General features: G+C 35.6%; 2 protein-coding genes and 1 pseudogene across 2 annotated transcripts; 1 reads left to right on the top strand and 2 right to left on the bottom strand.

The window, feature by feature from the left end:
* Window positions 1-4,669: 4,669 nt before the first annotated feature.
* LOC121811155 lies at window positions 4,670-7,046 on the top strand (annotated as a pseudogene).
* Window positions 7,047-7,098: 52 nt separating this feature from the next.
* LOC121811156 (superoxide dismutase [Cu-Zn] 2-like) lies at window positions 7,099-8,989 on the bottom strand. Its single transcript, XM_042211955.1, has 7 exons — window positions 8,838-8,989; window positions 8,654-8,752; window positions 8,487-8,582; window positions 8,373-8,404; window positions 7,838-7,913; window positions 7,713-7,766; window positions 7,099-7,334 (listed from the first exon to the last, which is right to left on the bottom strand). The coding sequence occupies exons 1-7, from the start codon at window positions 8,923-8,925 to the stop codon at window positions 7,306-7,308; spliced, it is 474 nt and encodes a 157-aa protein (XP_042067889.1). The 5' UTR covers window positions 8,926-8,989; the 3' UTR covers window positions 7,099-7,305.
* A 2,381-nt stretch (window positions 8,990-11,370) lies between these two features.
* On the bottom strand, window positions 11,371-13,168 carry LOC121810588. The gene is made up of 2 exons (XM_042211349.1): window positions 12,229-13,168; window positions 11,371-11,600 (listed from the first exon to the last, which is right to left on the bottom strand). The coding sequence occupies exons 1-2, from the start codon at window positions 13,166-13,168 to the stop codon at window positions 11,371-11,373; spliced, it is 1,170 nt and encodes a 389-aa protein (XP_042067283.1).
* Between the last annotated feature and the right edge of the window lie 8,909 nt (window positions 13,169-22,077).

Genomic DNA, 22,077 nt, shown 5'->3' with positions numbered 1-22,077 from the left:
TAACATCCTTAAGTCGAAACAACATAATATTTATATTCATCTTTACACAATTTATTACTTTTGTATATTTATATTGTCATTGGCGGCTGACGCTATAATTATATTAAGTGGTGTCACAAAAAATAATATTTATCACTTGTGATTAATTAATAAATGGTGCATAGTATGTATATATATTTGCAATGAGGTAATTAAACCAATTAAAATCGAGTTGATCAAACAATTAGTTGTTCAAACAAAATAAAGTAGTCTGCTACCAAATTTTGGTTTACTAATAATACTATTATTGAATCAGGATTTAGCACTTAATTGTTTTGGAATACAACTGATTTTATATAGAGAGTCTAATTATCTTATCTATAGGTGATCATGTTGGGTAAAATATATATTATATTAAGTATATTTTTACAAACAGAAAATTTGCAGTATTGAGAGTTGTAAAGTAGCATAAAAAAGTGCAATAAATAAAGATAAATGTTCCAACATTCAAAAGAGCTATTATTATTCATTAATATAATAGTGTTAATTCAATCAATTAATGTAATGTTTTTTGTGTAGTTTATCATTTGAATTTTTTTATGGTCATAATTTTGTCGTTTTGAATATTATGAGTTATCGATTTATTATTTTGGTAAAAGTGTGATTTACATTCTTTTTAGTGGAGAAATATGAAGGATTGTTTTAAATATATTTTTCAAAAGTGTCAACACTTGATATGGTTTGTTCATTTTTGTCCAAATAATTGTGTTTGTCTTCATTTTATTTCAAATATGTTTAATTTTATGTCTTTAGCATATATTTATTGAATTGTTATTATAGAGTAGATTTTTCAATTTTTAAATATTATATAATTATATTATTTCTTATTTTAATTAATCAATTAACAATTTAAAACTGTATAACGAAAAATATTCCGTCGTGCATCGCACGTGGGTTAACACTAGTTTTATAATAAAATACGAGTTGAAATGAGTTAGTGGAAATGGAGTCCACTACCAAAAATGGTAAAAAGTGAAACGCGATAAATTTTGTGGGATGGATGGAAATGAAAAAATGTGACAAAATATAAGGGATGGAGGTAGACCTGCACAAGGTTTACCGAACCGGCGGTTAAAATCGAAACCGTAACCGCCGGTTACGGTTCCGAACCGAAACCATGAGAATTAATCCGAACCGAAACCATCGATTTTTGAATCCGAACCGAACCAAAACCATGAGAATTAATCCGAACCGAAATCCATGCCGGAACCGCCGGTTCCGGGCGGTTCCAAACCGGAACCGCGAAAAACCACCGAAAAACTGTGAAACCCAGCCGGAACCGCAAAAAACCGCCGGAAAACTGCCGGTTCGGAACCAAAACCGGGGGTTTTGGAACCGGAACCGTAACCGCAAAACACCCTCGCGGTTCGGTTCCGGTTCGGTAATTTCCAAAACCGGAACCAACGGTTCTGGAACTGTGGGAACCTCTAGACGGAGGGAGTGGTATTTTAACATTTGATTCTTAAAAAGAAAAAATCGACTCTAATATCAATTGATGCAAAAACATATAGAGAATTAGTGAACTGCTTAGTAATCAGAGAAACTCTAGTTTCTTAAAAACGAAAAATATTCGTATTAAAAAACGGACTCTGATACCGACCACTGCAGAAATGTACAGAGAATGACTGATATGGTAAGTAATAAAAGAAACCATAGTTTCTTGAAAGAAAAAATGTTCTTATTAATAAAAAACTGGCTCTGACACCAACTAATGTAGAAACGTATATAGAATGACTGAACTGGTAAGTAATCAAGAAACCCTAGCTTCTTGAATACAAAAATATTCTTATTAATCAAAAATAGCTCTGATACCGAGTGATGAAGAACCGTATAAAGAATGACATAACTGCTAAGTAATCAGAGAAACTCTAGTTTCCTGAAAACGAAAATATTCTTATTAATTATAAATTGACTCTGATATCAATTGATGCAGAATCGTATAGAAAATGACCGAAGTGGTAAGTAATAAGAGAAACCTTATTTTTTTGAAAATGAAAATATTCTTTTTAATAAAAAATGACGTTGATACCAACTGATGCAAAAACGTAAAGAGAATAGTCGAACGGGTTAGTAATCATAAAAACCATAGTTTCTTGAAAACGAGAAATATTCTTATCAATACAAAACTAGCTCTGGCACCAATTGATGTACAAACGTACATAGAACGACTGAACTGGTAAGTAATCAGACAAACCATAGTATCTTGAAAACAAAAATATTTTTTTAATAAAAAACTAACTCTGATACCAATTACTGCAGCAACATAAAGAATGACTATTGGTTAATAAAAAACTGGCTCTGATAAAAACCCTAGTTTCTTGAAAATGAAAGTATTATTTTTAATAAAAAAACTGGCTCTGATACCAAGTGATGTAGAAACGTATATAGAATGACCGAACTGGTAAGTAATAGAGAAACCTTAGTTTCTGGAAAACAAAAAAAAATATTAATCAAAAACTAGCTCTGATACCAATTGATCCAAATGCGTATTGGGAATGACTGAATTGGTATGTAATCAAAGAAACCCTCGTTTCTTGAAAATGAAAATATTCTTATTAATAAAAAACTGGCTCTGATACCAACTGATGCAGAAACGTATAGAGAATGACTGATCTGGTAACTAATCAGAGAAACCCTAACTTCCTCAATCGGATCCCAGAAGCCGCTCATTTGAGAAATGAAAACTCCAAAGAGTTTGCGCGGGCTGGGCATTTTGATGCGTGAAAACACATGACCGAGAATTTTTGTCCGAGAAGATTCCAAAAGATGAGTGGTTGAATTATTTTGAGCATCTTTTCATATTCCAACCCTAGTTTGAGTGTCTTTTCATCTTCCAATCATTCACATTTATAATTAGGGTATTTTGTATCGTTTGTAATAAATAGGCTAGAGATTAGTTCAAAGAGTGTCTCTTCGGAGAGAGTCCCTCCCCATGTTGGGTGAGATGAATGTTTGGAAATCCATAGTCGGGCTATGGTTGCTTTGTGGTTAGCCCGGGGTTAGTCACATAGTAAAAATTGTTGCTTTGATGAAAGTTGTCAAGAGTTGCCATCATCTTTTTGATGGAGGTTCTCAGAGCATCCACAATAACAACGGATTAGCAATAGTCTAGCCGAAAACTCCTCCTGCCACATCATCATGCCCTTCCCATAGCCCAGCAAATAAATTGACAAATAAAAAATGAAGTGCAATGAGTTGTAAATATAGAGTATAAATAATAAAAAAATATAATAATAATAATAATAATAATAATAATAATAATAATAATAATCGGCTAGCCGATCGGTCGTCGCGCAATAGGCGGCCAGCGGTCGGCTAGCTGGTAGTCCGCCTCTCTCTCGTCCTTGCCGCTAGCTGGTTACATTAGTGGACTAGCCGACAGCTAGGGCGGGTGCGAGTCCACCATTGTGGATGCTCTTAGGTCTACAAGAGGTCATTGCCTCACACACTTTTCTTCCATTTTCTGTTCCTCCATTTATTCTATATTATGTTTTACTCTATCTTTTTGTGGGAGGGAACCTCTATCCTTTTTTTTTAGTGTAATTTTATGTTATGTTGTTATTGTAATGTTTAGTTTTTAAGTGTGTTGTATTGTGTTTTTACATGAATAAGTCTTGGGCTAATTTTGGAGATTCTCATAAGTTTCTCTATCCATTTGAGGATGATTTATCAAATTCCGTTGTTGAACGATAGCTTGATTAATTTTCCAACTAATTAAGTAAAGGTATGCAATCTGCTTGTGGTGAATCTAGATTTGTGAAGCCAATGTAGGTGATTGCTTAGGTGAAAGTTGTCTTGGATTGTCATCTAACTCTTTGTAGATTAGATCCTATCCTTAGTGTTCATTGAGTTAGATCACATAAGAGCAAGTCTTAGGCCATCACAACTATGGATCTTCTCGTGAATTTTCATGCCATGATTGACCACCCCATTGAATAGTATCTTACTTAAGAAATAGATTATCTCTTAAGTATTTCATTTAGGGGTGACAAATTGTATGTGTTGGGTTGTTATTGAGTCAACCCGATAATGACTTAACCCAATAATGTATAACCCGAACCCCACATGTTAAGGAAATTCTCAATTCAAATGCGAACCTGACCTGCTACATTCAAACTCGAACATGCTAGCGACACAATATAATATGAGTTGACATGACACAATAACCAGCTGAACTTGATTCACATGATCAAAACCTGATATTACACGATTTGCACTTATAGAATAAAATTTAAAGTTAACTTTTTATAAAAAAAATGTAAATAATAACAATTTAAATAATGATAATAATAATAATAATAATAATAATAATAATAATAATAATAATAATAATAATAATAATAATATTATTATTTTATTGGGTTACTCGAACTCAACCCGAAATTATCGGGTTCCTAATGGGTCAACATGATAAGGATAAACCCGATAAGCCTTGAGCCAAACCCATTAAATTCGTTTGTGTTTTTGTCGGATTTTTCGTGTTACGTCGAAAATTGCTGGCTCCAATTTGCTAGGTTGCTCATATATGCAGGTATCATTGGGCTGGGTTTCAGCCCAACTAAATGGCACAACATATAAGCCCAATTAGGATGAGTAAGAAGCATCATAAAACTACGACGAAATAACTTCATTTCCCTTTCATTTTCAACGACTGTAAATAAAACATCTCCACCACTTAGCTTAGAGAGAGAGAGGGAGAAGAGAGGTAGGGCTTGCAAATGGAATTGGTTTCGGGGAAAAAGGAAAACGACGCCAGCAATAACACTCAGACCTCCTCCGACGAAGATAGAGAACGCCTTATCCTCGATCTCAAGGCCGGTCTCCACCCCCTCAGAGTTCGTTTCCTTCCCTTTTCTCAGATTTACTTGAATTCGATTTTCTTTTGCTGCAATTTTCATGTTTCAGCTGCGCTATTCGAGCATTCGGCCATATAATCTCGCTTTAAGAGGTTTCAGTTTAAAAATCATGATATAGGATGTGAGCCAGTGATATCAATCTTAGTCATGTCTCGTTTCATATGATTCTAAATCAGGATGGAATAAGATTAGGTTGTTTGGGATTAGGGATTCTGAACAAATACATTTTTAATCATACGAGTTTTAATCCACATTAATAATCTGAGATGAAGAGTGATGGATTTTAAATCATTATCAATTTAAACCACCACCAGTCAATTATACAGACTTCCCAAAATCCTTCAATGCAAGCATGATTGTAGGTCATTCATTGATACATTTCCTTGGGAACTTTGTCACACCATCTCAACGCCCGCAACTAGCTAGATTGGGGTTGTATAATGGACAAACTATTGTTGAAATGTTGCTCAAAATTTACTCTTCTTTCTGATCTTTGAATTATATGATCTTCAGAATAAATATGTATTTTGGTACACTTGTCGAACTCCTGGAGTCAGAACTCAGACATCATATGAGGATAATATAAAGAAGATTGTGGATTTCAGTACGGTAAGTTTCTCTTTTTGCTGCATGAAATGATTATAGGGGCTGTTTTGGCATTGGGCTTCGCCTACTCAAGTTTGTGTTCTTGAATGCATCATTACTCAACAACTGGTCCAGGTTGAAGCCTTTTGGGTTTGTTATTGTCACCTAGCTCGTCCTTCAACTTTACCAAGCCCAACAGATTTGCATCTATTCAAGGAGGGTATTCGTCCTCTATGAGAGGTACGAGGACTGATCCAGTAGTTTTTTGCTCCGTTGTTTCCATTGAAGTGTAATATCCTCAACTATATATTCTTTTTTTTGTCAGGATTTTGCTAACTGCAATGGCGGGAAATGGATTATTCGACTTAAGAAGGCTGTGTCAGGCCATTTCTGGGAGGACCTGGTATGGAACTAACCACTTAATGAAAAAAGATCTCATTTTCCCTTCTCAAGTTGATATCTTAAATCTTAATTCTTAACTCTCACCTATAGCTGTCCTACTTACAGAGTTCCATTTGAGCAACCTTTCTGGTGTCCCTTTCTATGCTCTGGCTTCTATTATATACTCCCTCCGTCCCAACTAAGTTGAGTCGTATTCCTTTTTGGAATGTCCCAATTAAGTTGAGTCATTTCCTTTTATGAAAAAAAACGAAACATTAAATCACTTTTACTACATTCCATCACATATTTTACTCTCTCTTTATCTTTCCTCCTTTATTCCTCTATCCTACTTTTCAACACAATTTCTTAATCTCTATGCCCAAAAGTTTTGACTCAACTTAGTTGGGACGGAGAGAGTAATACTTTCCAATGGCATATCATGGGAGTATATTACTCTTCTTGTTGGTCTTGCTTTTACTTGTTGGATTCCTGTTTTTGCTGTGTTGGTATATGTTTTTCATTCTAGTATGTAAGCTTATAATTAAATTGTGATCTTGCACTTGTTAGTTATGATATGCGCCATTTTTTTACTCTTAAACGATGTCTACTAATTGTTGCATAGCGCTATTGATATCTGCAGGTTCTAGCATTGGTAGGAGATCAACTTGATTATGGTGATAATATATGATGTGCAGTACTGAGTATCCGTTTTAATGAGGATATATTGAGTGTTTGGAACCGCAATGCATCTGATCATCAGGTTGGGTATCTTTTTGTCGTGAAACAAAGCGCCCCTGTTCCTCTCCTCTCCCCTTTCCTCGTATGACAAGCATGTTTTACTTTTTTTGGTAAATACCAGGCTGTGATGGCACTAAGGGACTCGATCAAGCGCCATCTGAGGCTTCCCCACAGCTATGTGATGGAATACAAGCCTCACGATGCTTCACTGCGTGACAACTCCTCATATCGAAACACATGGTTGAGAGGAGAGGAGGTGCCACTGATAATGGAAGAATGCTTTTGCTTGACATTCTGTTTCTGCTTCACCAAGAGGACCAATAGGGTTGCAATGTGTTGATGTTCACTAACCACATGATTCGGTTTTCCTGTATAACTCAAATATTCTATTTTAAACATATGTACTTCTTTAGCTTTCTGAACTACCTAGATCCATTGTCTGATTAATTTGTTGCCTTCTTGAACTATAGCAATACTGAAAAATGGAATTACAGAGGTGTTGCAGAACAGCTTAGCAACTGTTAAGATCTTGTCTAGTTAATGTTGTAACAATTTCAGTTCAGTTCAGCACAGCTAAAAATCCAGCCAAGTTGCATTTGGACAAACAAACAAAGAGTTGGCACTTCAAATGAAATGATTCAACTGTATGCAGAGCAGGGCATCTGCCATCTTAATTCAATGATCTCCGTCTCTCTACGTTTTATCCTTAAACAGATGACTGGAGCCCAATTATTCCTGCCGAACATAACGACAGAAAAATCATCAGCACAAAAACTGCTCCACATCTGCCAAATAAATCAAAATGATACTGAATACAAGACTGGTAATGATACATTAGCTCCACACAGAATTAACTACAGATAATTTTACTCGTCGCTTGATCAAAATTGAAGTTACATTTGTCTTATAAATCAACCCTTCACAGGGGAACCTAATGTGACCTTACTGTAGTGGTGAACTAGGTAGATGACAGCGATATACTATCCCCGGAAAAAGTAGATATAAGAAGTAGTTCAAGAGTGTTTATCACTTGTACACCCTCATCCAATCATCCTATCACAACTCCCGTCCACAATAGAAGGTAAAGAAAAGGGGCGAGATGATTACACATACCACAACCGATTCTTGCACCAGCATTTCCAGTAGTTTTGCTGAGTTCATGTCCACCTGTTAATGATATGTCAACGACAGCAAAAGAAAGAAATTATCAACAAGGAGGTGCAGTAGAGTGATTATACCTTTCCCAAGGTCATCAGGATCAGCATGTACAACAACAGCTCTTCCTAGAATGGAGTACTGTCCACTCAGTGGAATCTGTAAATAAGGAGTACCAAGGTTGGAGCAGTATTCATATGGAGTAAGTATTATGGTGATGCTGGGTTCGTTAAACAAGTTAATAGTGAGATACAATATTATGTGACAAGTCACAATAGAATTTGTCTAGGATTAAATTAGTTATAGAGGTGAAGGTAAGATGGCTAATCATGAGATACAATGTAATCATTAGCCGAATTTTTGAGAAAAATGTAACCGAACAAGAGATAAAGATTAGTCATAATAACTTTTAATCACAAGTAATCATGGCGATTAGTCATAATAACTTTTAATCACAAGTAATCATGGCAATTGAACGACTCTTATGCTGTCAGTGGTTAGATTTTTTGAGTTGTATTAGTAATGCTTTCTAGAGTAGGTAAATAATACTTTCACACCTCTATGTACTGCAATCACTCTAAATTATAGTACTAGTGATTGTAAGAATCGTATAATTACCTGATTATCAATAATTGAAATGTCAGCAACCCCTGAAAAATTAAAAAAAATGGGTTAATTTAATTGTGAGAAATAAAATACTGATGAGGTATGATTTGGGGAGGCACACGGCACCGTCTGAGGCGGCGACAATGTTTCCGAGGTCACCGGCGTGGCGCAGATCATCCAAGGGAGAGCCGTGATGCTTGTTTAAAGGGTTGAAATGAGGTCCTGAGAAATAAATAAATAAATTGAGGGAATAAGTTGAGAGTAATTAAATTAAATGAAAGAGGAAGAGAGACCAGTAGAATTGCAGCCATTGGTTGTGTCGCCGAGAGCGTGGATATGAAAGGCATGGAGGCCGGGACGGAGTCCGCTGATTCTTCCTTCCACGAGGGTACCTTAATTAACACTTACATACAGGATATTAATCAATCATTCAGCTAATAATTACTCCAATCAGTAAACAGAAGAAGAGATTATTACCGGAAGAGTGTTGGATGAAGTGGACGAATCCTTTGACGTTATCTGCGCCGGAGATGACGGCCACCGCTTTCACTCCCCCCATGGCCATCTTCTATTACCACCAATTCTTATTAATTGAGTTTTCCATTTACAACTAATTAAAAATAACTTCTTTTTTTTTTGTTTTGGACCGTTCATCGTTCTTATCTAGTAGGAGTATTTAAATTTTTTATGTAATAGTAATATATATTTCTTTTCTTATATTTATAAAACATAATTATCTTTATTTTTAGTTTTATATTAAAATTCATATCATATAAAATTATTTTAATAGTAATAACTTTTTAATATCTAAAATGTTTTTTGAATTTTTAATACAAACCGTCCCACTCTATCCCACTTAAGATGTCCACATTCTTGAGTGACATAAGATTTTAGAAGAAGTTTGTTCGATAGAGTAAGTAAAGAGAAAAAAAATAGTTAATATTTTAATGAAGAGAGATTATTTTATTTTTAAATATAGAAAATGAATATCTGAATTAGACAAACTAAAAAAAGGAAATATGGATATCTTGAATGCGAGAAAAGAATGCTAGTATTTGACACAATGTTTAATCACCAAGTGGAATGTGGAAGTGATGAGTGTTAGAGCATCCACATCCGTTCTCTTGCCAACGAGCACGGATGTGAGTCCGGACCCACTTTTACTCCCTGCTCTTAGGTCTTGCACAACACCCACATCCGTGCTCTTCCGCAAGGACAAGCTCAGGGGTCCCACCATTCTATTATTCAATTTAAATAAAAACATTTTCGCAATATTAAAATGCATTAAAATTACCCGGAATAATATTACAAATTATAAAAAATTACATAATTAAAATCCTAAAAATTAAAAATTACATAATTGAAATCCTAAAAATTGAGATTGAGAGAGTTGTTTGGTATAGTGTAATTTTTTGTGCTTGAAATGAGAGTATTTATAGATGAAAGTATGAATTTTGGGATAAAAATAATGAAAAAATAAATTAAAAGTATGAAAAAATGGATATATTTTATTAGGAAGTGGGAAAATATTTTTTTTTATTAAATCTGAATTTTTCAGATTTTTTTAGATTTTTTTAAAAAATAATAAAAAATGATAAACCAACGGGTCAATTAGAGCATGCCACGTCGACGCCTCGTGCTCTATGCATAGAGTAGCGCCCTGCCGTCGGCAAGAGTACAGTGGCGGACAGGGCTTGTCCTTGCCGACGACAAGAGCACGTCCGTCGGCAAGGACACCGTTGTGGATGCTCTTAGATGTTATCAAGGACAATGTCATGTAAAGTATACGTGGGACAATAATTTCGGTATAATTGACAAATTGTAAATGTATATACTGAAAAATACTCCATTTCATAGTGATAAAACCCAATTTCCTACATTCATGAGAAGAATTTTTCTATTATATGGTTTGTCATTTATCATTCTTTGTTATTTAATTTATAGAAAAATAATTTATCTTATAGAAGTAAGTAATAATCATTCTCAACCTAAATAGAAGTGGACAGTTTATTGTGGATGATTGTTGGCATCTATCTGAAGCCACTTCATGTCTTGGATGACAGATGACATTGGAGTATGGTATACCACTTATTGGATTACGTTGGGACAGATACTTCTTGTTGTATAAATCAAGTATAAGATCTTGGTAGTTATCCATTTCGAAATCTATACCAAGTAACATTTAGCATACGGAGTTGGTCAAACGTTACTTTAACTTGTCAACGTGTGTGAGAATTTCGTCAACCGATAGCGTAGCATCTTGGGTGACAGTGATCATTATTTGAGAATGACTAATATTATTACATTATAGAATTGTATTTCAGTATATAGGCTCTGATTCTCATCACTAATACCATATGTTTTGATTTTAAATAATTGTGCAATTTAATTCAAAATTTTATATGCTTTGATATGTGGATGTCAAATGAATGCAATTTATTTTCCTGTTATATTTTTTTATGAATACCCTACTCACTGTCCAATACCATATGTTTTGCGGATGTCAAATGAAAGCAATTTATTTTTCCGTTCATTTTATGAATTAATGTTTGTGGATACAAGACACTTATATTCTCAACTGATGATTTTATGGATATAAAAAAGGAAGTGGCAAAAAAAACTCATGTACAACTCTTCAGTGTGTCGGATAACCGTACCTGTGTAATCTCAATTAAAGTTGTGTTTATATGTAGGATTGTAATCAAATGCAACTAATTTTCAATCCATAAGCCAGAATTCTTTCAATTTTATTTATTAAATTTATCAACACAAAGACATAATTTTATCAACATAACATATAAATTTAAATATCGACACAAAAACATAATTGTATCAACACAAGACGGTCGATAAAGTTATGTCTTTGTGTTGATAAATTTAATAAACAAAATAGAAAGAATTCTGGATTGTGGATTGGAAATTAGTTTTATTATAACGCGACTCTCTCTATATATATCACATCTCTTTTTTTCTAATTCCTTGTTCCCCACGAGGTGACCCATTCTTGATACTAGTTGAATGATTCATTGGGGGCGCGGGATGACTCAGAAATACCAATTGTTTCCCTTTCAGCATCAAACCTGACTTGTTTAGCCACTATGTTTGTCTTCTCCTCCCTTAGATCAGTCAAATCTTTAACATCTTCATCGCTTTTCTTCTTTGTATGCTCCTTTATAGGACCAAGTTTTGCTTCAAGATCCTTAACCACATACGTCAGAGATCTAGCATCACGAGCTGATGCTAGTCGTCCGGGAGATGCTACCTGTCATGAGAATAAAGGTTATTCCCTCCGTCCCATAAAAATATGTGCACTTTGCATTTTCGTTCGTCCCACAAAAATATGTGCATTCCATTTTTAGAAAGCTATCTCAATTTATTACTCCCTCCATTCCTTATTAATAGAGACATTTCTTTTCAGCACGGAGTTTAAGAATAGTGTGTTAAAAGGATGGTGAATAAAGTAAAAGAAAATAAGTAAGAGAGATGGAGAGAGAATAAAGTAAATGATAGGATTACTTTTTGCCAAAAATAGAAATGACTCAATTAACTTGGAACTTCCCAAAATAGAAAAATAACTCAATTAACATGAAACCGAGAGAGTACTAATAACGTGGGTCCCACTATCCACTAACTACATTAACTACCCTTCTCCTCCTCTCTCTTACTTTTCCAATTTTGTCTTAATTCCCGTGTTACATATCAATTGTCCATATTTTTATGGGACGGAGTGAGTATTGTATTTCAACTAGACAGATGTTTTTTCAAATCAATATTTCGTTATTAGATTTAAAGGAGTCATTAGTGTTTAGAAAACTCGCCAGAGCTTTTGTATCTTCAATTTCATTGTAAGTTGGTTATACACTAGCACTAGCTAGGAGACTTACCTTTTCCAGTTCTTGCACCCTTTGTTTCAGAGCTTGTAGTGATGTTCCCTTGTGAGAAAGCTGGATGATATAAAGCAGGTGGCTGGGGAGATTATCAGACCTGTGCTGCTCGATTGTACGTTGAGGAACCGTGGATTGGCATCCTACTGACTGAAAAGGGCATTTGACAAGCTTCATGGGACATGTAGTGATGCAATGTCTGTCCATCTCGCGTCTCATTATGATGTCCGGGCACTTCTGCTCGCATGAAAGCATTTTAAAAGCACAGGTAGAATCATGATGCTCCATCTTAGCCGCACTAAATGAAGAATCGCATCCCTCATTACCGCAGGACAATGTCCTAAAACCGCAGCTCAATTTGTGCTTTTCTAAATCTCCCAGGGACTTGAAATTCATGTTGCAATGATATGTGTTTCTGAAATCTAGATTTTTCAACAGCGTTTGTGCAACTGTGCTCCTCCGGTTCAGCAACCAAAATCCATTTATTTCCATCTCCTGTACTAGATCATCTATCCAGTCTTCTCTTTTCTCACTCAGTATCCATCCTGAAACTCGGCTGAAGAAATTTCTTTTTGAATGCACAAAGTCATCAACAAAGTCAGATATAATATCGTAAGAGTCTGCAGATACTTCCACATCCCCAACACCTTCTAGGACAACCGATTCAGCCACGAAATTTTCACTTCGTTGGACAAGGTAATCGACCATTTCTTTCCTGATGTCAGCAGCCACATTAGCAGGGGTCTTAAACAGACCTCCGGTTGTGTTGTCAATGCATGCCGAAGCCAAACCAGGTAGAAATGATTGAGCTATTTTATCAACTACGTCAGCATCACAAAAATCACAATGAAACAAAGGTCCACCCTCTATTTCTTCTTCAAGTGTCTCGGGTTTAAGCTCGATATCATCAGTTGGCGGATCCATGTCTACGAACACAAGTGTAAAATCAAATCAGATATAAGCAATAAAACCTCCAGTTGTTGAAAATGCACATTTCTTCTACTTTGATCAAAATCAAACCTACCTATACATAAAACGATTCTGTGATATCTTCCTATTACTATAAAGAAGAGTAATTATTTTGATGGCTTTAGATACAATGTGTCATGGATGCCTTCCTGACATACAAGAAATGGATGGCTTTCTTTGGTTCGAATCACAAAAATTCTATTGATCTAATTGTAAATCACAAATAAAAAAGAAAATGCAGTGCATTTGCATATATCAATATAATCTCATCATTCCATCCTCAATCTTTGCTATCAATAAAAAGCGAAGAAAGGAAGATCCGTCGAGAATAGGGCAATCATGATGGAATAAAAAACAGAGAGAAGGAAAATTGAAAATGTTAAAGTGGTGATGCCTTTGACGATCTCAGAGTGAAGGTACAAGAGAATTGGAAAGAAATATAAGAATTTTGGAGTCGGAAAATGCTTCACCTGAGATAAAAATAAATATTCTCCTTGGAGCTGATTGTTTTGTGTCTATCTCTAAACGTGTATGTTTGTCAAAGGCGGATTTGAAGACCCGTATCTATATATAGGTTTCGCAATGTGGCATTTTTCTCCTTATGATTAATTGAAACAAACAAGAACAAGTAGTAGTAGTCGTATTTAATTTCAGATGCTTTCGATCTCTATGGCTAGAATGATTGAGTGGGGCCATTGTTGTCAAATGAAGTGGGGTGCGCTCTGGCAAGTGGGAAATTGGTGCTGCATGATCAACGGGAGAGAAGCAGCACCATCTTAACTGTTATTTTCTTGCTATGCTTCTTCTACATAAGAGCATTAGCAATGGGGCGCCCTAAGGCGCGCCTTATGCACCGCCACGTCATCATTTTATTCTCCTACCCTCCCACCTGCAGTGGGGCGCTTAAGGCGCGCCCTATATGTTTTACTATTATTTAATTAATTAATTTAAATGTTTTCAAATATATAATGCAAACTAATTAAAAATCACAACAAGTAGCTAAAAACCGACGAATACTGCAACAAAAGTTACACGATTCAAGTTGGCTAATCTACGCAATTCCCAACTCCCGGCGCAGCTCATCGATCAACCCCTGGAGGTATTCGGCTTTGGTGGGGTCCGTACACTTCTCGAGGGCCTTGTGCGTCTGCAACAACGTCCGCGCCATCGAGGCTCTTGCCACCCCCACATACGCGGCGGTCGTCGGGCTCGGGGTCGGGGTCGGGGTCGGGACCGGGAGCGGCGGTCGAGGATGATGTCGTCGTCGCCTTCCCCTTGTTCTTCGCAGCCTTGATTCTCACACCTCAACCCCTCTGACGTATACTCTTTTAATAAATAAATCCCTTATCATAAAAGGAATCAATACACGTGTCTAATTCATAGAACATCCATATTATACAAGTTCAAACCAACACTTATCCGATACATATTTCAAAATATCATGTAAAGTAGTGGAACCCTCACACTAGTCTATATACTATACATTTATCTACATGCAAAATGACGTGGAGAAGAAGGTTGCCAATATGTGTCAGCCGCCGAACCTAATAACACGTGGAGTTCCTATGACCCATGTCAGTCAAAACTTTACTGCTATCTTATTCCTGAAAAATTTAGTGGTTTATATGAGCCACAACTCAGTATATATAAATTTCCACCTTTAATCTCACATGATACAAACATCAAGCATATTCTTTTATCAATACATATAATAAAAAACCATATATAACATAATTTAAAAACAAACCATTTCATATTCATATGCATATGTCACTCTATTCAATTTATTATTCTGTAACAGTCAAGCCTGGTATCTGCCCGGGATTCCTCTATGATTGACCCGTAGGTCCCATTATGATTTGGACTCATAGGTCCCTTTGTATTTGGACTCATAGGTCCCTCTATATTTGGACACATAGGTCCCTCTGTATTTGGACTCATAGGTCCCTCTGTAATTTCAGATCCAGTACAAGGCTGTCACAGATCCTTTTTAATCACATGATTCATGTACTTTCAATACCATATGTAAAACATCAATTACATATTTCTATCATATAATTCATTTACAACATCATATTCATTGGACCAATCACATATCCATATCATATTCCACCATCTATATCAAATAACACATAATCATATTGGATCACATCATATAATCGAATCATTCATTTTGTTTAACACCTAGCAAGGAAGCAAGTAAAACATGTAAAATTAAAAGTGTGATTTATACACACCTACTTATGCCAAAGATTCCAAATCTTGATTTATAGCTTTCGAACATCAAGATCACTATTTTTTTTTCTTATTTCCTTCTCCCTCCTAACTCTCTATTTCTTTTCCTCTTTTCTCTCTTGATGTTCTTCTCCTTTCTTTTATTATTCTCCCTCCTATATAAAAAGATTCATCTTCACCTTGCCACACGCGTCAAAAGTATGAGACGATAGGGCCAGATCTTCCTCTTTCTTTTCTTACACGTGTCTCTATGTGTAATCAAATATATTTTTTTATCAAAGAACTCAAGCTACATATGTATAAGTACTTTAACTATTAAAATATTGGACTACATTTCTTATACAAACACATATACGTATATATCTATATGGTTTTATTACTTTCATTAGTTAAATATTTAAATTGCTATATACATTCTTAATATACAGACTTAGATTAATTATACTGAACATAGTTTTAATATAATACCATATTTTATAACAATCCATTTATATATCTATACTTCCAATGAATATAAATGCTAATATGTAAAAATAAAGCATATTTTGGGTCATGGATGTCACAATTCTTCCCCTCTTTAAGAATTTTGTCCGCAAAATTCGCTTTCTCCATGAGTTAATGCATCCAATAAAATCACTAACCCGTAAACAGATGTGGATAGTTCTTTTTCATTTTTTTTTCTTCAGTTTCCCAAGTATCCTCTTCGACCCTGTGATTCCGCCAACTAACTTTTACCATTGGAATATCTTTTCTTCGGAATTGCTTTATCTGGTGGTCCACTATATTGACATGTTCTTCTATATAACTCAATTTCTCAGAAATCTGTATATCAGTATCTTTCAAAATATGTGAAGGATCAGATCGATAACGTCGAATCATACTGACGTGGAAAATATTATGAATCTGTACTAATTCCGGAGGTAGTGCTAACCTGTACGCCAATGGTCCAACTCTTTCGACAATATCACAGGGCCCAATATAACAAGGACTCAACTTACCTTTATGTCCAAATCGTATTACTCCTTTCCAAGGTGAGACTCGCAAGAAAACTTTATCTCCAACCTCATATTCCATCTCTTTCCAATGCTGATCATAATAACTCTTTTGTCTGTCTTGTGTCGCCTTCAATCTGCTTTTAATGATATCAATCTTAGAAACAGTTTCCTGGATAATTTCTGGTCCTTCTACAAGCTGTATATACTGGACTTCTATATTTTCTACCATACAATGTCTCATACAGTGTTATAAATGAAATTGATCACTACATGCAAACTCTATTAGAATAATATACTAATCCCGCGAACCCTGAAATTCAGTAACACAAGCACAAAGCATTTCTTCCAAGGCATATATAGTTCTATCTGACTTACCATCTTTCTGATGGTCAAAAACATTACTTAAATATAATCATGTCTCCATATATAGTAAATTGCAGATCTCCGCTAGACATAAAAGATAGAATACCATAAAACCGTGCTGCATCTTTCGCATACTTTTCAGTTAAGTGATATAACGAAGAAATCCAACAAATAGATAAGAAATGTGCTAACTTACTCAGTTTTTCTAGAATCATCTAAATAATATAATTCCTCTTTTGTGTTACCGATGACCCTGTACCAAAATCTATAGTAATGCGTTCTCATTTTGAGACTAGAATAGTTAAAGGCTTCAACAAACCTGTAGGTACACACTGTTCTGCTTTAACCTGTTGACATATCAAACACCTTGAAACAACTCTACGACTTTCTTCTTCATCTTCGACCACCAATAATACTTTAATAATGATGTTATTTGCATATGTGTAATCACTCTGCTTGACTTGTAACTCAAAGTATCTGTAACAACATTTTCCTTCTCAAGATGGTATTCGATGGTGCAATCATATTCTTTAAGAAACTCCATCCAATGTCTTAGTCTCATATTCAACTCCTTATTCTTCAAATATTTCAGACTCTCGTGATCAACCAGAATTCGACGAAGTCCTCCATACAAATAATGATGCCGAATCTTCGAAGGAAAACAACACTGCTAAATTCAAATCAGAAAGAAAATAAGAAGCTTCATGTACTCATGATTGTCCTTGTCGCATAAGCAATAAACTTTCCATTTTTTTAATAAAAATCCAGATCAGATATAGAAAACCAAATCCATGTTGCAGTGCATTACTGTAAATAACATAATATCATGTACCTTGAAATTGATCAAATAAGTCTTCTAATCTCGGTAATAGATATTTATTTTTCACAGTCACTTGATTCGACTTCCAATAGTGTATATAATGTCGCAGTGTGTCGTCTTTCTTCTTCAAAAATAATATTGATGCTCTCCAAAGTAAAACATTGAGTCATACATATCTCTTGTCTGACAACTCTTGCAACTATTTATTTAACTCTTGAAACTCTAATCAAGACATTTGATAAGGATGAATAGAAATAGATACAGTACCTTGTAGTAACTCAATAGTGAATTTTGTCTCTTGATCAGATGCTAATCCAAGCAAATCTCCACTTTGAATAAATCGAAAAGCCGATGTAGCAATATACGACAAGTTACAATTGGTCGATACCATTAAATATCACTCGATCTCGTCTCGATGATTATATTACCATTTCTTTAACATGACAAGTTGCCTTAGTTCGATGAAGTGACAACCAGTTTATACCCATGATAATATTAAATTTGTGTATGAACAAGAGAATCAATATTCGCTGGCAGCTCAACTGAATTAACTCGCACCACGCAGTCTAGATAAACCGTGTATACTGAAACAATGCCAGCTCATAATCAACAACAAACATAGTTCTTTGTAAAGACAAAAACTCTCTTTACTTCTCATCACAATACACTTCTTGCATATATTTATCATTAAATTCTCTAGGAAAATCGTCTGAACTTAGTACCAAAGGTTGTATAATAGCTTGTGAGACTGTTTTTGCCCAATAGTAAATATTACTTCAAAAAAGAGACACTGTATAATCAAAACATTCTTCTGACATACAACTCATCCGATTGAACACTTGTTCTATCCTTTTCAACCATATCTTGGCCTCGGTCGGATCAGTAGTCTCATAAAGTCAACAATTCCACTTTTCGGTGCTATTTAATGTTTCTACCTCTGACTCATCATTGGTCCATGTATTTACTGGAAATCACCATATGATGCAATATGTATATGAGATGTTTCTAAAATTAATTGATGATGCAGGGCGGCTGACCCTTCTCTCTTCAGTGAGACATGTTTATGATAATACAAATGCAAATAAAACTTCTAACCAAAATGTATCATATGATATTCATGAATGCCATGTCCCAGCGGGATTCTATCCCCGCTCTGATACCACCTAAACTCTCACACCTCAACCCCTCTGACGTATACTCTTTTAATAAATAAATCCCTTATCATAAAAGGAATCAATACACGTGTCTAATTCATAGAACATCCATATTATACAAGTTCAAACCAACACTTATCCGATACATATTTCAAAATATCATGTAAAGTAGTGGAACCCTCACACTAGTCTATATACTATACATTTATCTACATGCAAAATGACGTGGAGAAGAAGGTTGCCAATATGTGTCAGCCGCCGAACCTAATAACACGTGGAGTTCCTATGACCCATGTCAGTCAAAACTTTACTGCTATCTTATTCCTGAAAAATTTAGTGGTTTATATGAGCCACAACTCAGTATATATAAATTTCCACCTTTAATCTCACATGATACAAACATCAAGCATATTCTTTTATCAATACATATAATAAAAAACAATATATAACATAATTTAAAAACAAACCATTTCATATTCATATGCATATGTCACTCTATTCAATTTATTATTCTGTAACAGTCAAGCCTGGTATCTGCCCGGGATTCCTCTATGATTGACCCGTAGGTCCCATTATGATTTGGACTCATAGGTCCCTCTGTATTTGGACTCATAGGTCCCTCTATATTTGGACACATAGGTCCCTCTGTATTTGGACTCATAGGTCCCTCTGTAATTTCAGATCCAGTACAAGGCTGTCACAGATCCTTTTTAATCACATGATTCATGTACTTTCAATACCATATGTAAAACATCAATTACATATTTCTATCATATAATTCATTTACAACATCATATTCATTGGACCAATCACATATCCATATCATATTCCACCATCTATATCAAATAACACATAATCATATTGGATCACATCATATAATCGAATCATTCATTTTGTTTAACACCTAGCAAGGAAGCAAGTAAAACATGTAAAATTAAAAGTGTGATTTATACACACCTACTTATGCCAAAGATTCCAAATCTTGATTTATAGCTTTCGAACATCAAGATCACTATTTTTTTTTCTTATTTCCTTCTCCCTCCTAACTCTCTATTTCTTTTCCTCTTTTCTCTCTTGATGTTCTTCTCCTTTCTTTTATTATTCTCCCTCCTATATAAAAAGATTCATCTTCACCTTGCCACACGCGTCAAAAGTATGAGACGATAGGGCCAGATCTTCCTCTTTCTTTTCTTACACGTGTCTCTATGTGTAATCAAATATATTTTTTTATCAAAGAACTCAAGCTACATATGTATAAGTACTTTAACTATTAAAATATTGGACTACATTTCTTATACAAACACATATACGTATATATCTATATGGTTTTATTACTTTCATTAGTTAAATATTTAAATTGCTATATACATTCTTAATATACAGACTTAGATTAATTATACTGAACATAGTTTTAATATAATACCATATTTTATAACAATCCATTTATATATCTATACTTCCAATGAATATAAATGCTAATATGTAAAAATAAAGCATATTTTGGGTCATGGATGTCACATTGATGCCTATGGGACGCCGGGAGGACATCGGTGTGCCGGAACTCTCCTCCTCCGTGTATGTCCGGTTGAGGTCCACTGGACGAGTTCCGCTTTCGCTGCTCGTGTAACCACCATCGGCGGTGGTCTTCGTCCTCTTTGTCGCACCGGTGTGCAGAATCCCGCCTTGAAACTTCTGCTTGTCCTTCAAGAGCGCCCAGATGCCCAAATGCTTGAAGTCGCCGTACAGGGACTGGTATGACAACAGCGCTCTATCACGCACGTCGCTGAAGCTCTCGCCGCTCCCCGGCTCCCTCGCGCACTTCTCGTACTCCGACGCGAACAGGTTGACTTGATTCTTCACCTGATCCCAGTGCTTGAGGAGCTGCTCCCGTTGGCGCTTGTACGCGCTCGGCGGCTTCGCCTCATTGCAGCGCTCGGCGATGCGCTCCCAGTACGCGAGCTGCTTTTGGTTGTTGGCGAATATCGGGTCCTCCGATATATCCACCCAACACCTCGCCAAGACGAGGGTTTCATCCGGCTGGTAGTTCGTACGGCCGGGGGCGTACTCTTCATTCATTGCCGGAGGTGGCAACTTGTTCGCGTGGTGCCGGATCCGCTTCTTTTTTGCGGGGGCGGCAGCGGCAGATGGGGTTGCAGCGGTGGCGGCGCGGCGGGAGGGGGCGGTGGGTCGGTTTGGAGACGGCTCCATGTCAGACAAACCATACAAATCCGTACTGAATTCGGGATCGTACTGCGTGTTGGCGTCGAACAGCCGATATTCGTCGGGTTCTGTACCTGGCCAACGCGCATCACCACTAAACATCGGACTATTGAGACTTGAATCCATTTCGTAGTAAATGTGAGTTTCGAGAGTGGAATCGTGAAATTAAATGTTACAAATGAAGCCGGGGTAGGGGGTATTTATACAAATTTTGTCGAATTTAGCATTTAAAAAAAATAAAAAACGCGTGCCATCGTCCGCGAAGCCCATAATGGTGCCCGATGGCGCGGACGATAGGCCATCGTCCGCACTTCTTCCGCGCCCGAAGCTTAGGGCGTGCCATCGGGGGGGCACCCACAATGGAGCCACCGGACGCGCCCGAGGATGATGGCACGCATCGGGCGTGCCATTGTGGGTGCTCTAAAGTTTATTTAAATTATATCACTCGATTTTTTTGGAGAATCTAGATGTTCCAGAGCTGCTCAATTCCTTGAGATTTTGTTATATCACTCTATCCTTTAATTTTTTAGACTGAACTATAAAAATATCTCTGGACTATGGGTTTATCTCGCCCATAGTCCTTGGACTTTAAAAATATCGTCAGACATCCTTGTACTAAGGGTTTATCTCGAAAATGATCATTTTTCACTGTTTTCGGTCGAAAATACCCTTTTGGAGGGTTTGGTCTTTCTACACTTTTAACATTTTAAATCTGATATTATTTCAGTTATGTACTAAATCTGATATTTCAAAATTATCATTCTTCTTCTCTTTTGTCATCCTTCACTTTGTTTCTTTATTTCAATATTAGATTTAATTTTACAAAATTAAATTTTAAATTTCAATTTTTAAATATCAATAAATTTTTTTAATTATAAAAATTATTAAATAACAAAAATTAATAGTCATAATCGATATTTGATAGTGTCTAATATTTAATCAATAAGGTATGACAATGCCTTGGTTTTAATCAATATTTAATAGCTTTAATCATAAATAGATCATATAACACAATTTATTTTGAAATAAATATGCATCTAATGTAAGACTAATATAATTTTTGTTTATTAATTTAAA

This window comes from Salvia splendens, chromosome 7 (genome assembly GCF_004379255.2).
Source record: "Salvia splendens isolate huo1 chromosome 7, SspV2, whole genome shotgun sequence".
NCBI lineage: Eukaryota > Viridiplantae > Streptophyta > Magnoliopsida > Lamiales > Lamiaceae > Salvia > Salvia splendens.
This window is presented reverse-complemented; position numbering and strand designations above follow the sequence as displayed.

What these genes read in the sequence shown, in the direction of transcription:
- LOC121811156 (XM_042211955.1), bottom strand. Translation starts at nt 8,925, where the DNA reads ATGGCCATGGGGGGAGTGAAAGCGGTGGCCGTCATCTCCGGCGCAGAT. An exon ending in CTTCATCCAACACTCTTCCG is followed by an intron (nt 8,753 to 8,837) that starts GTAATAATCTCT and finishes GTGTTAATTAAG; the next exon opens with GTACCCTCGTGGAAGGAAGA. An exon ending in TTTCAATTATTGATAATCAG is followed by an intron (nt 7,914 to 8,372) that starts GTAATTATACGA and finishes CCTTATTTACAG; the next exon opens with ATTCCACTGAGTGGACAGTA.
- LOC121810588 (XM_042211349.1), bottom strand. Translation starts at nt 13,168, where the DNA reads ATGGATCCGCCAACTGATGATATCGAGCTTAAACCCGAGACACTTGAA. An exon ending in AAAGGTAAGTCTCCTAGCTA is followed by an intron (nt 11,601 to 12,228) that starts GTGCTAGTGTAT and finishes CCGGACGACTAG; the next exon opens with CATCAGCTCGTGATGCTAGA.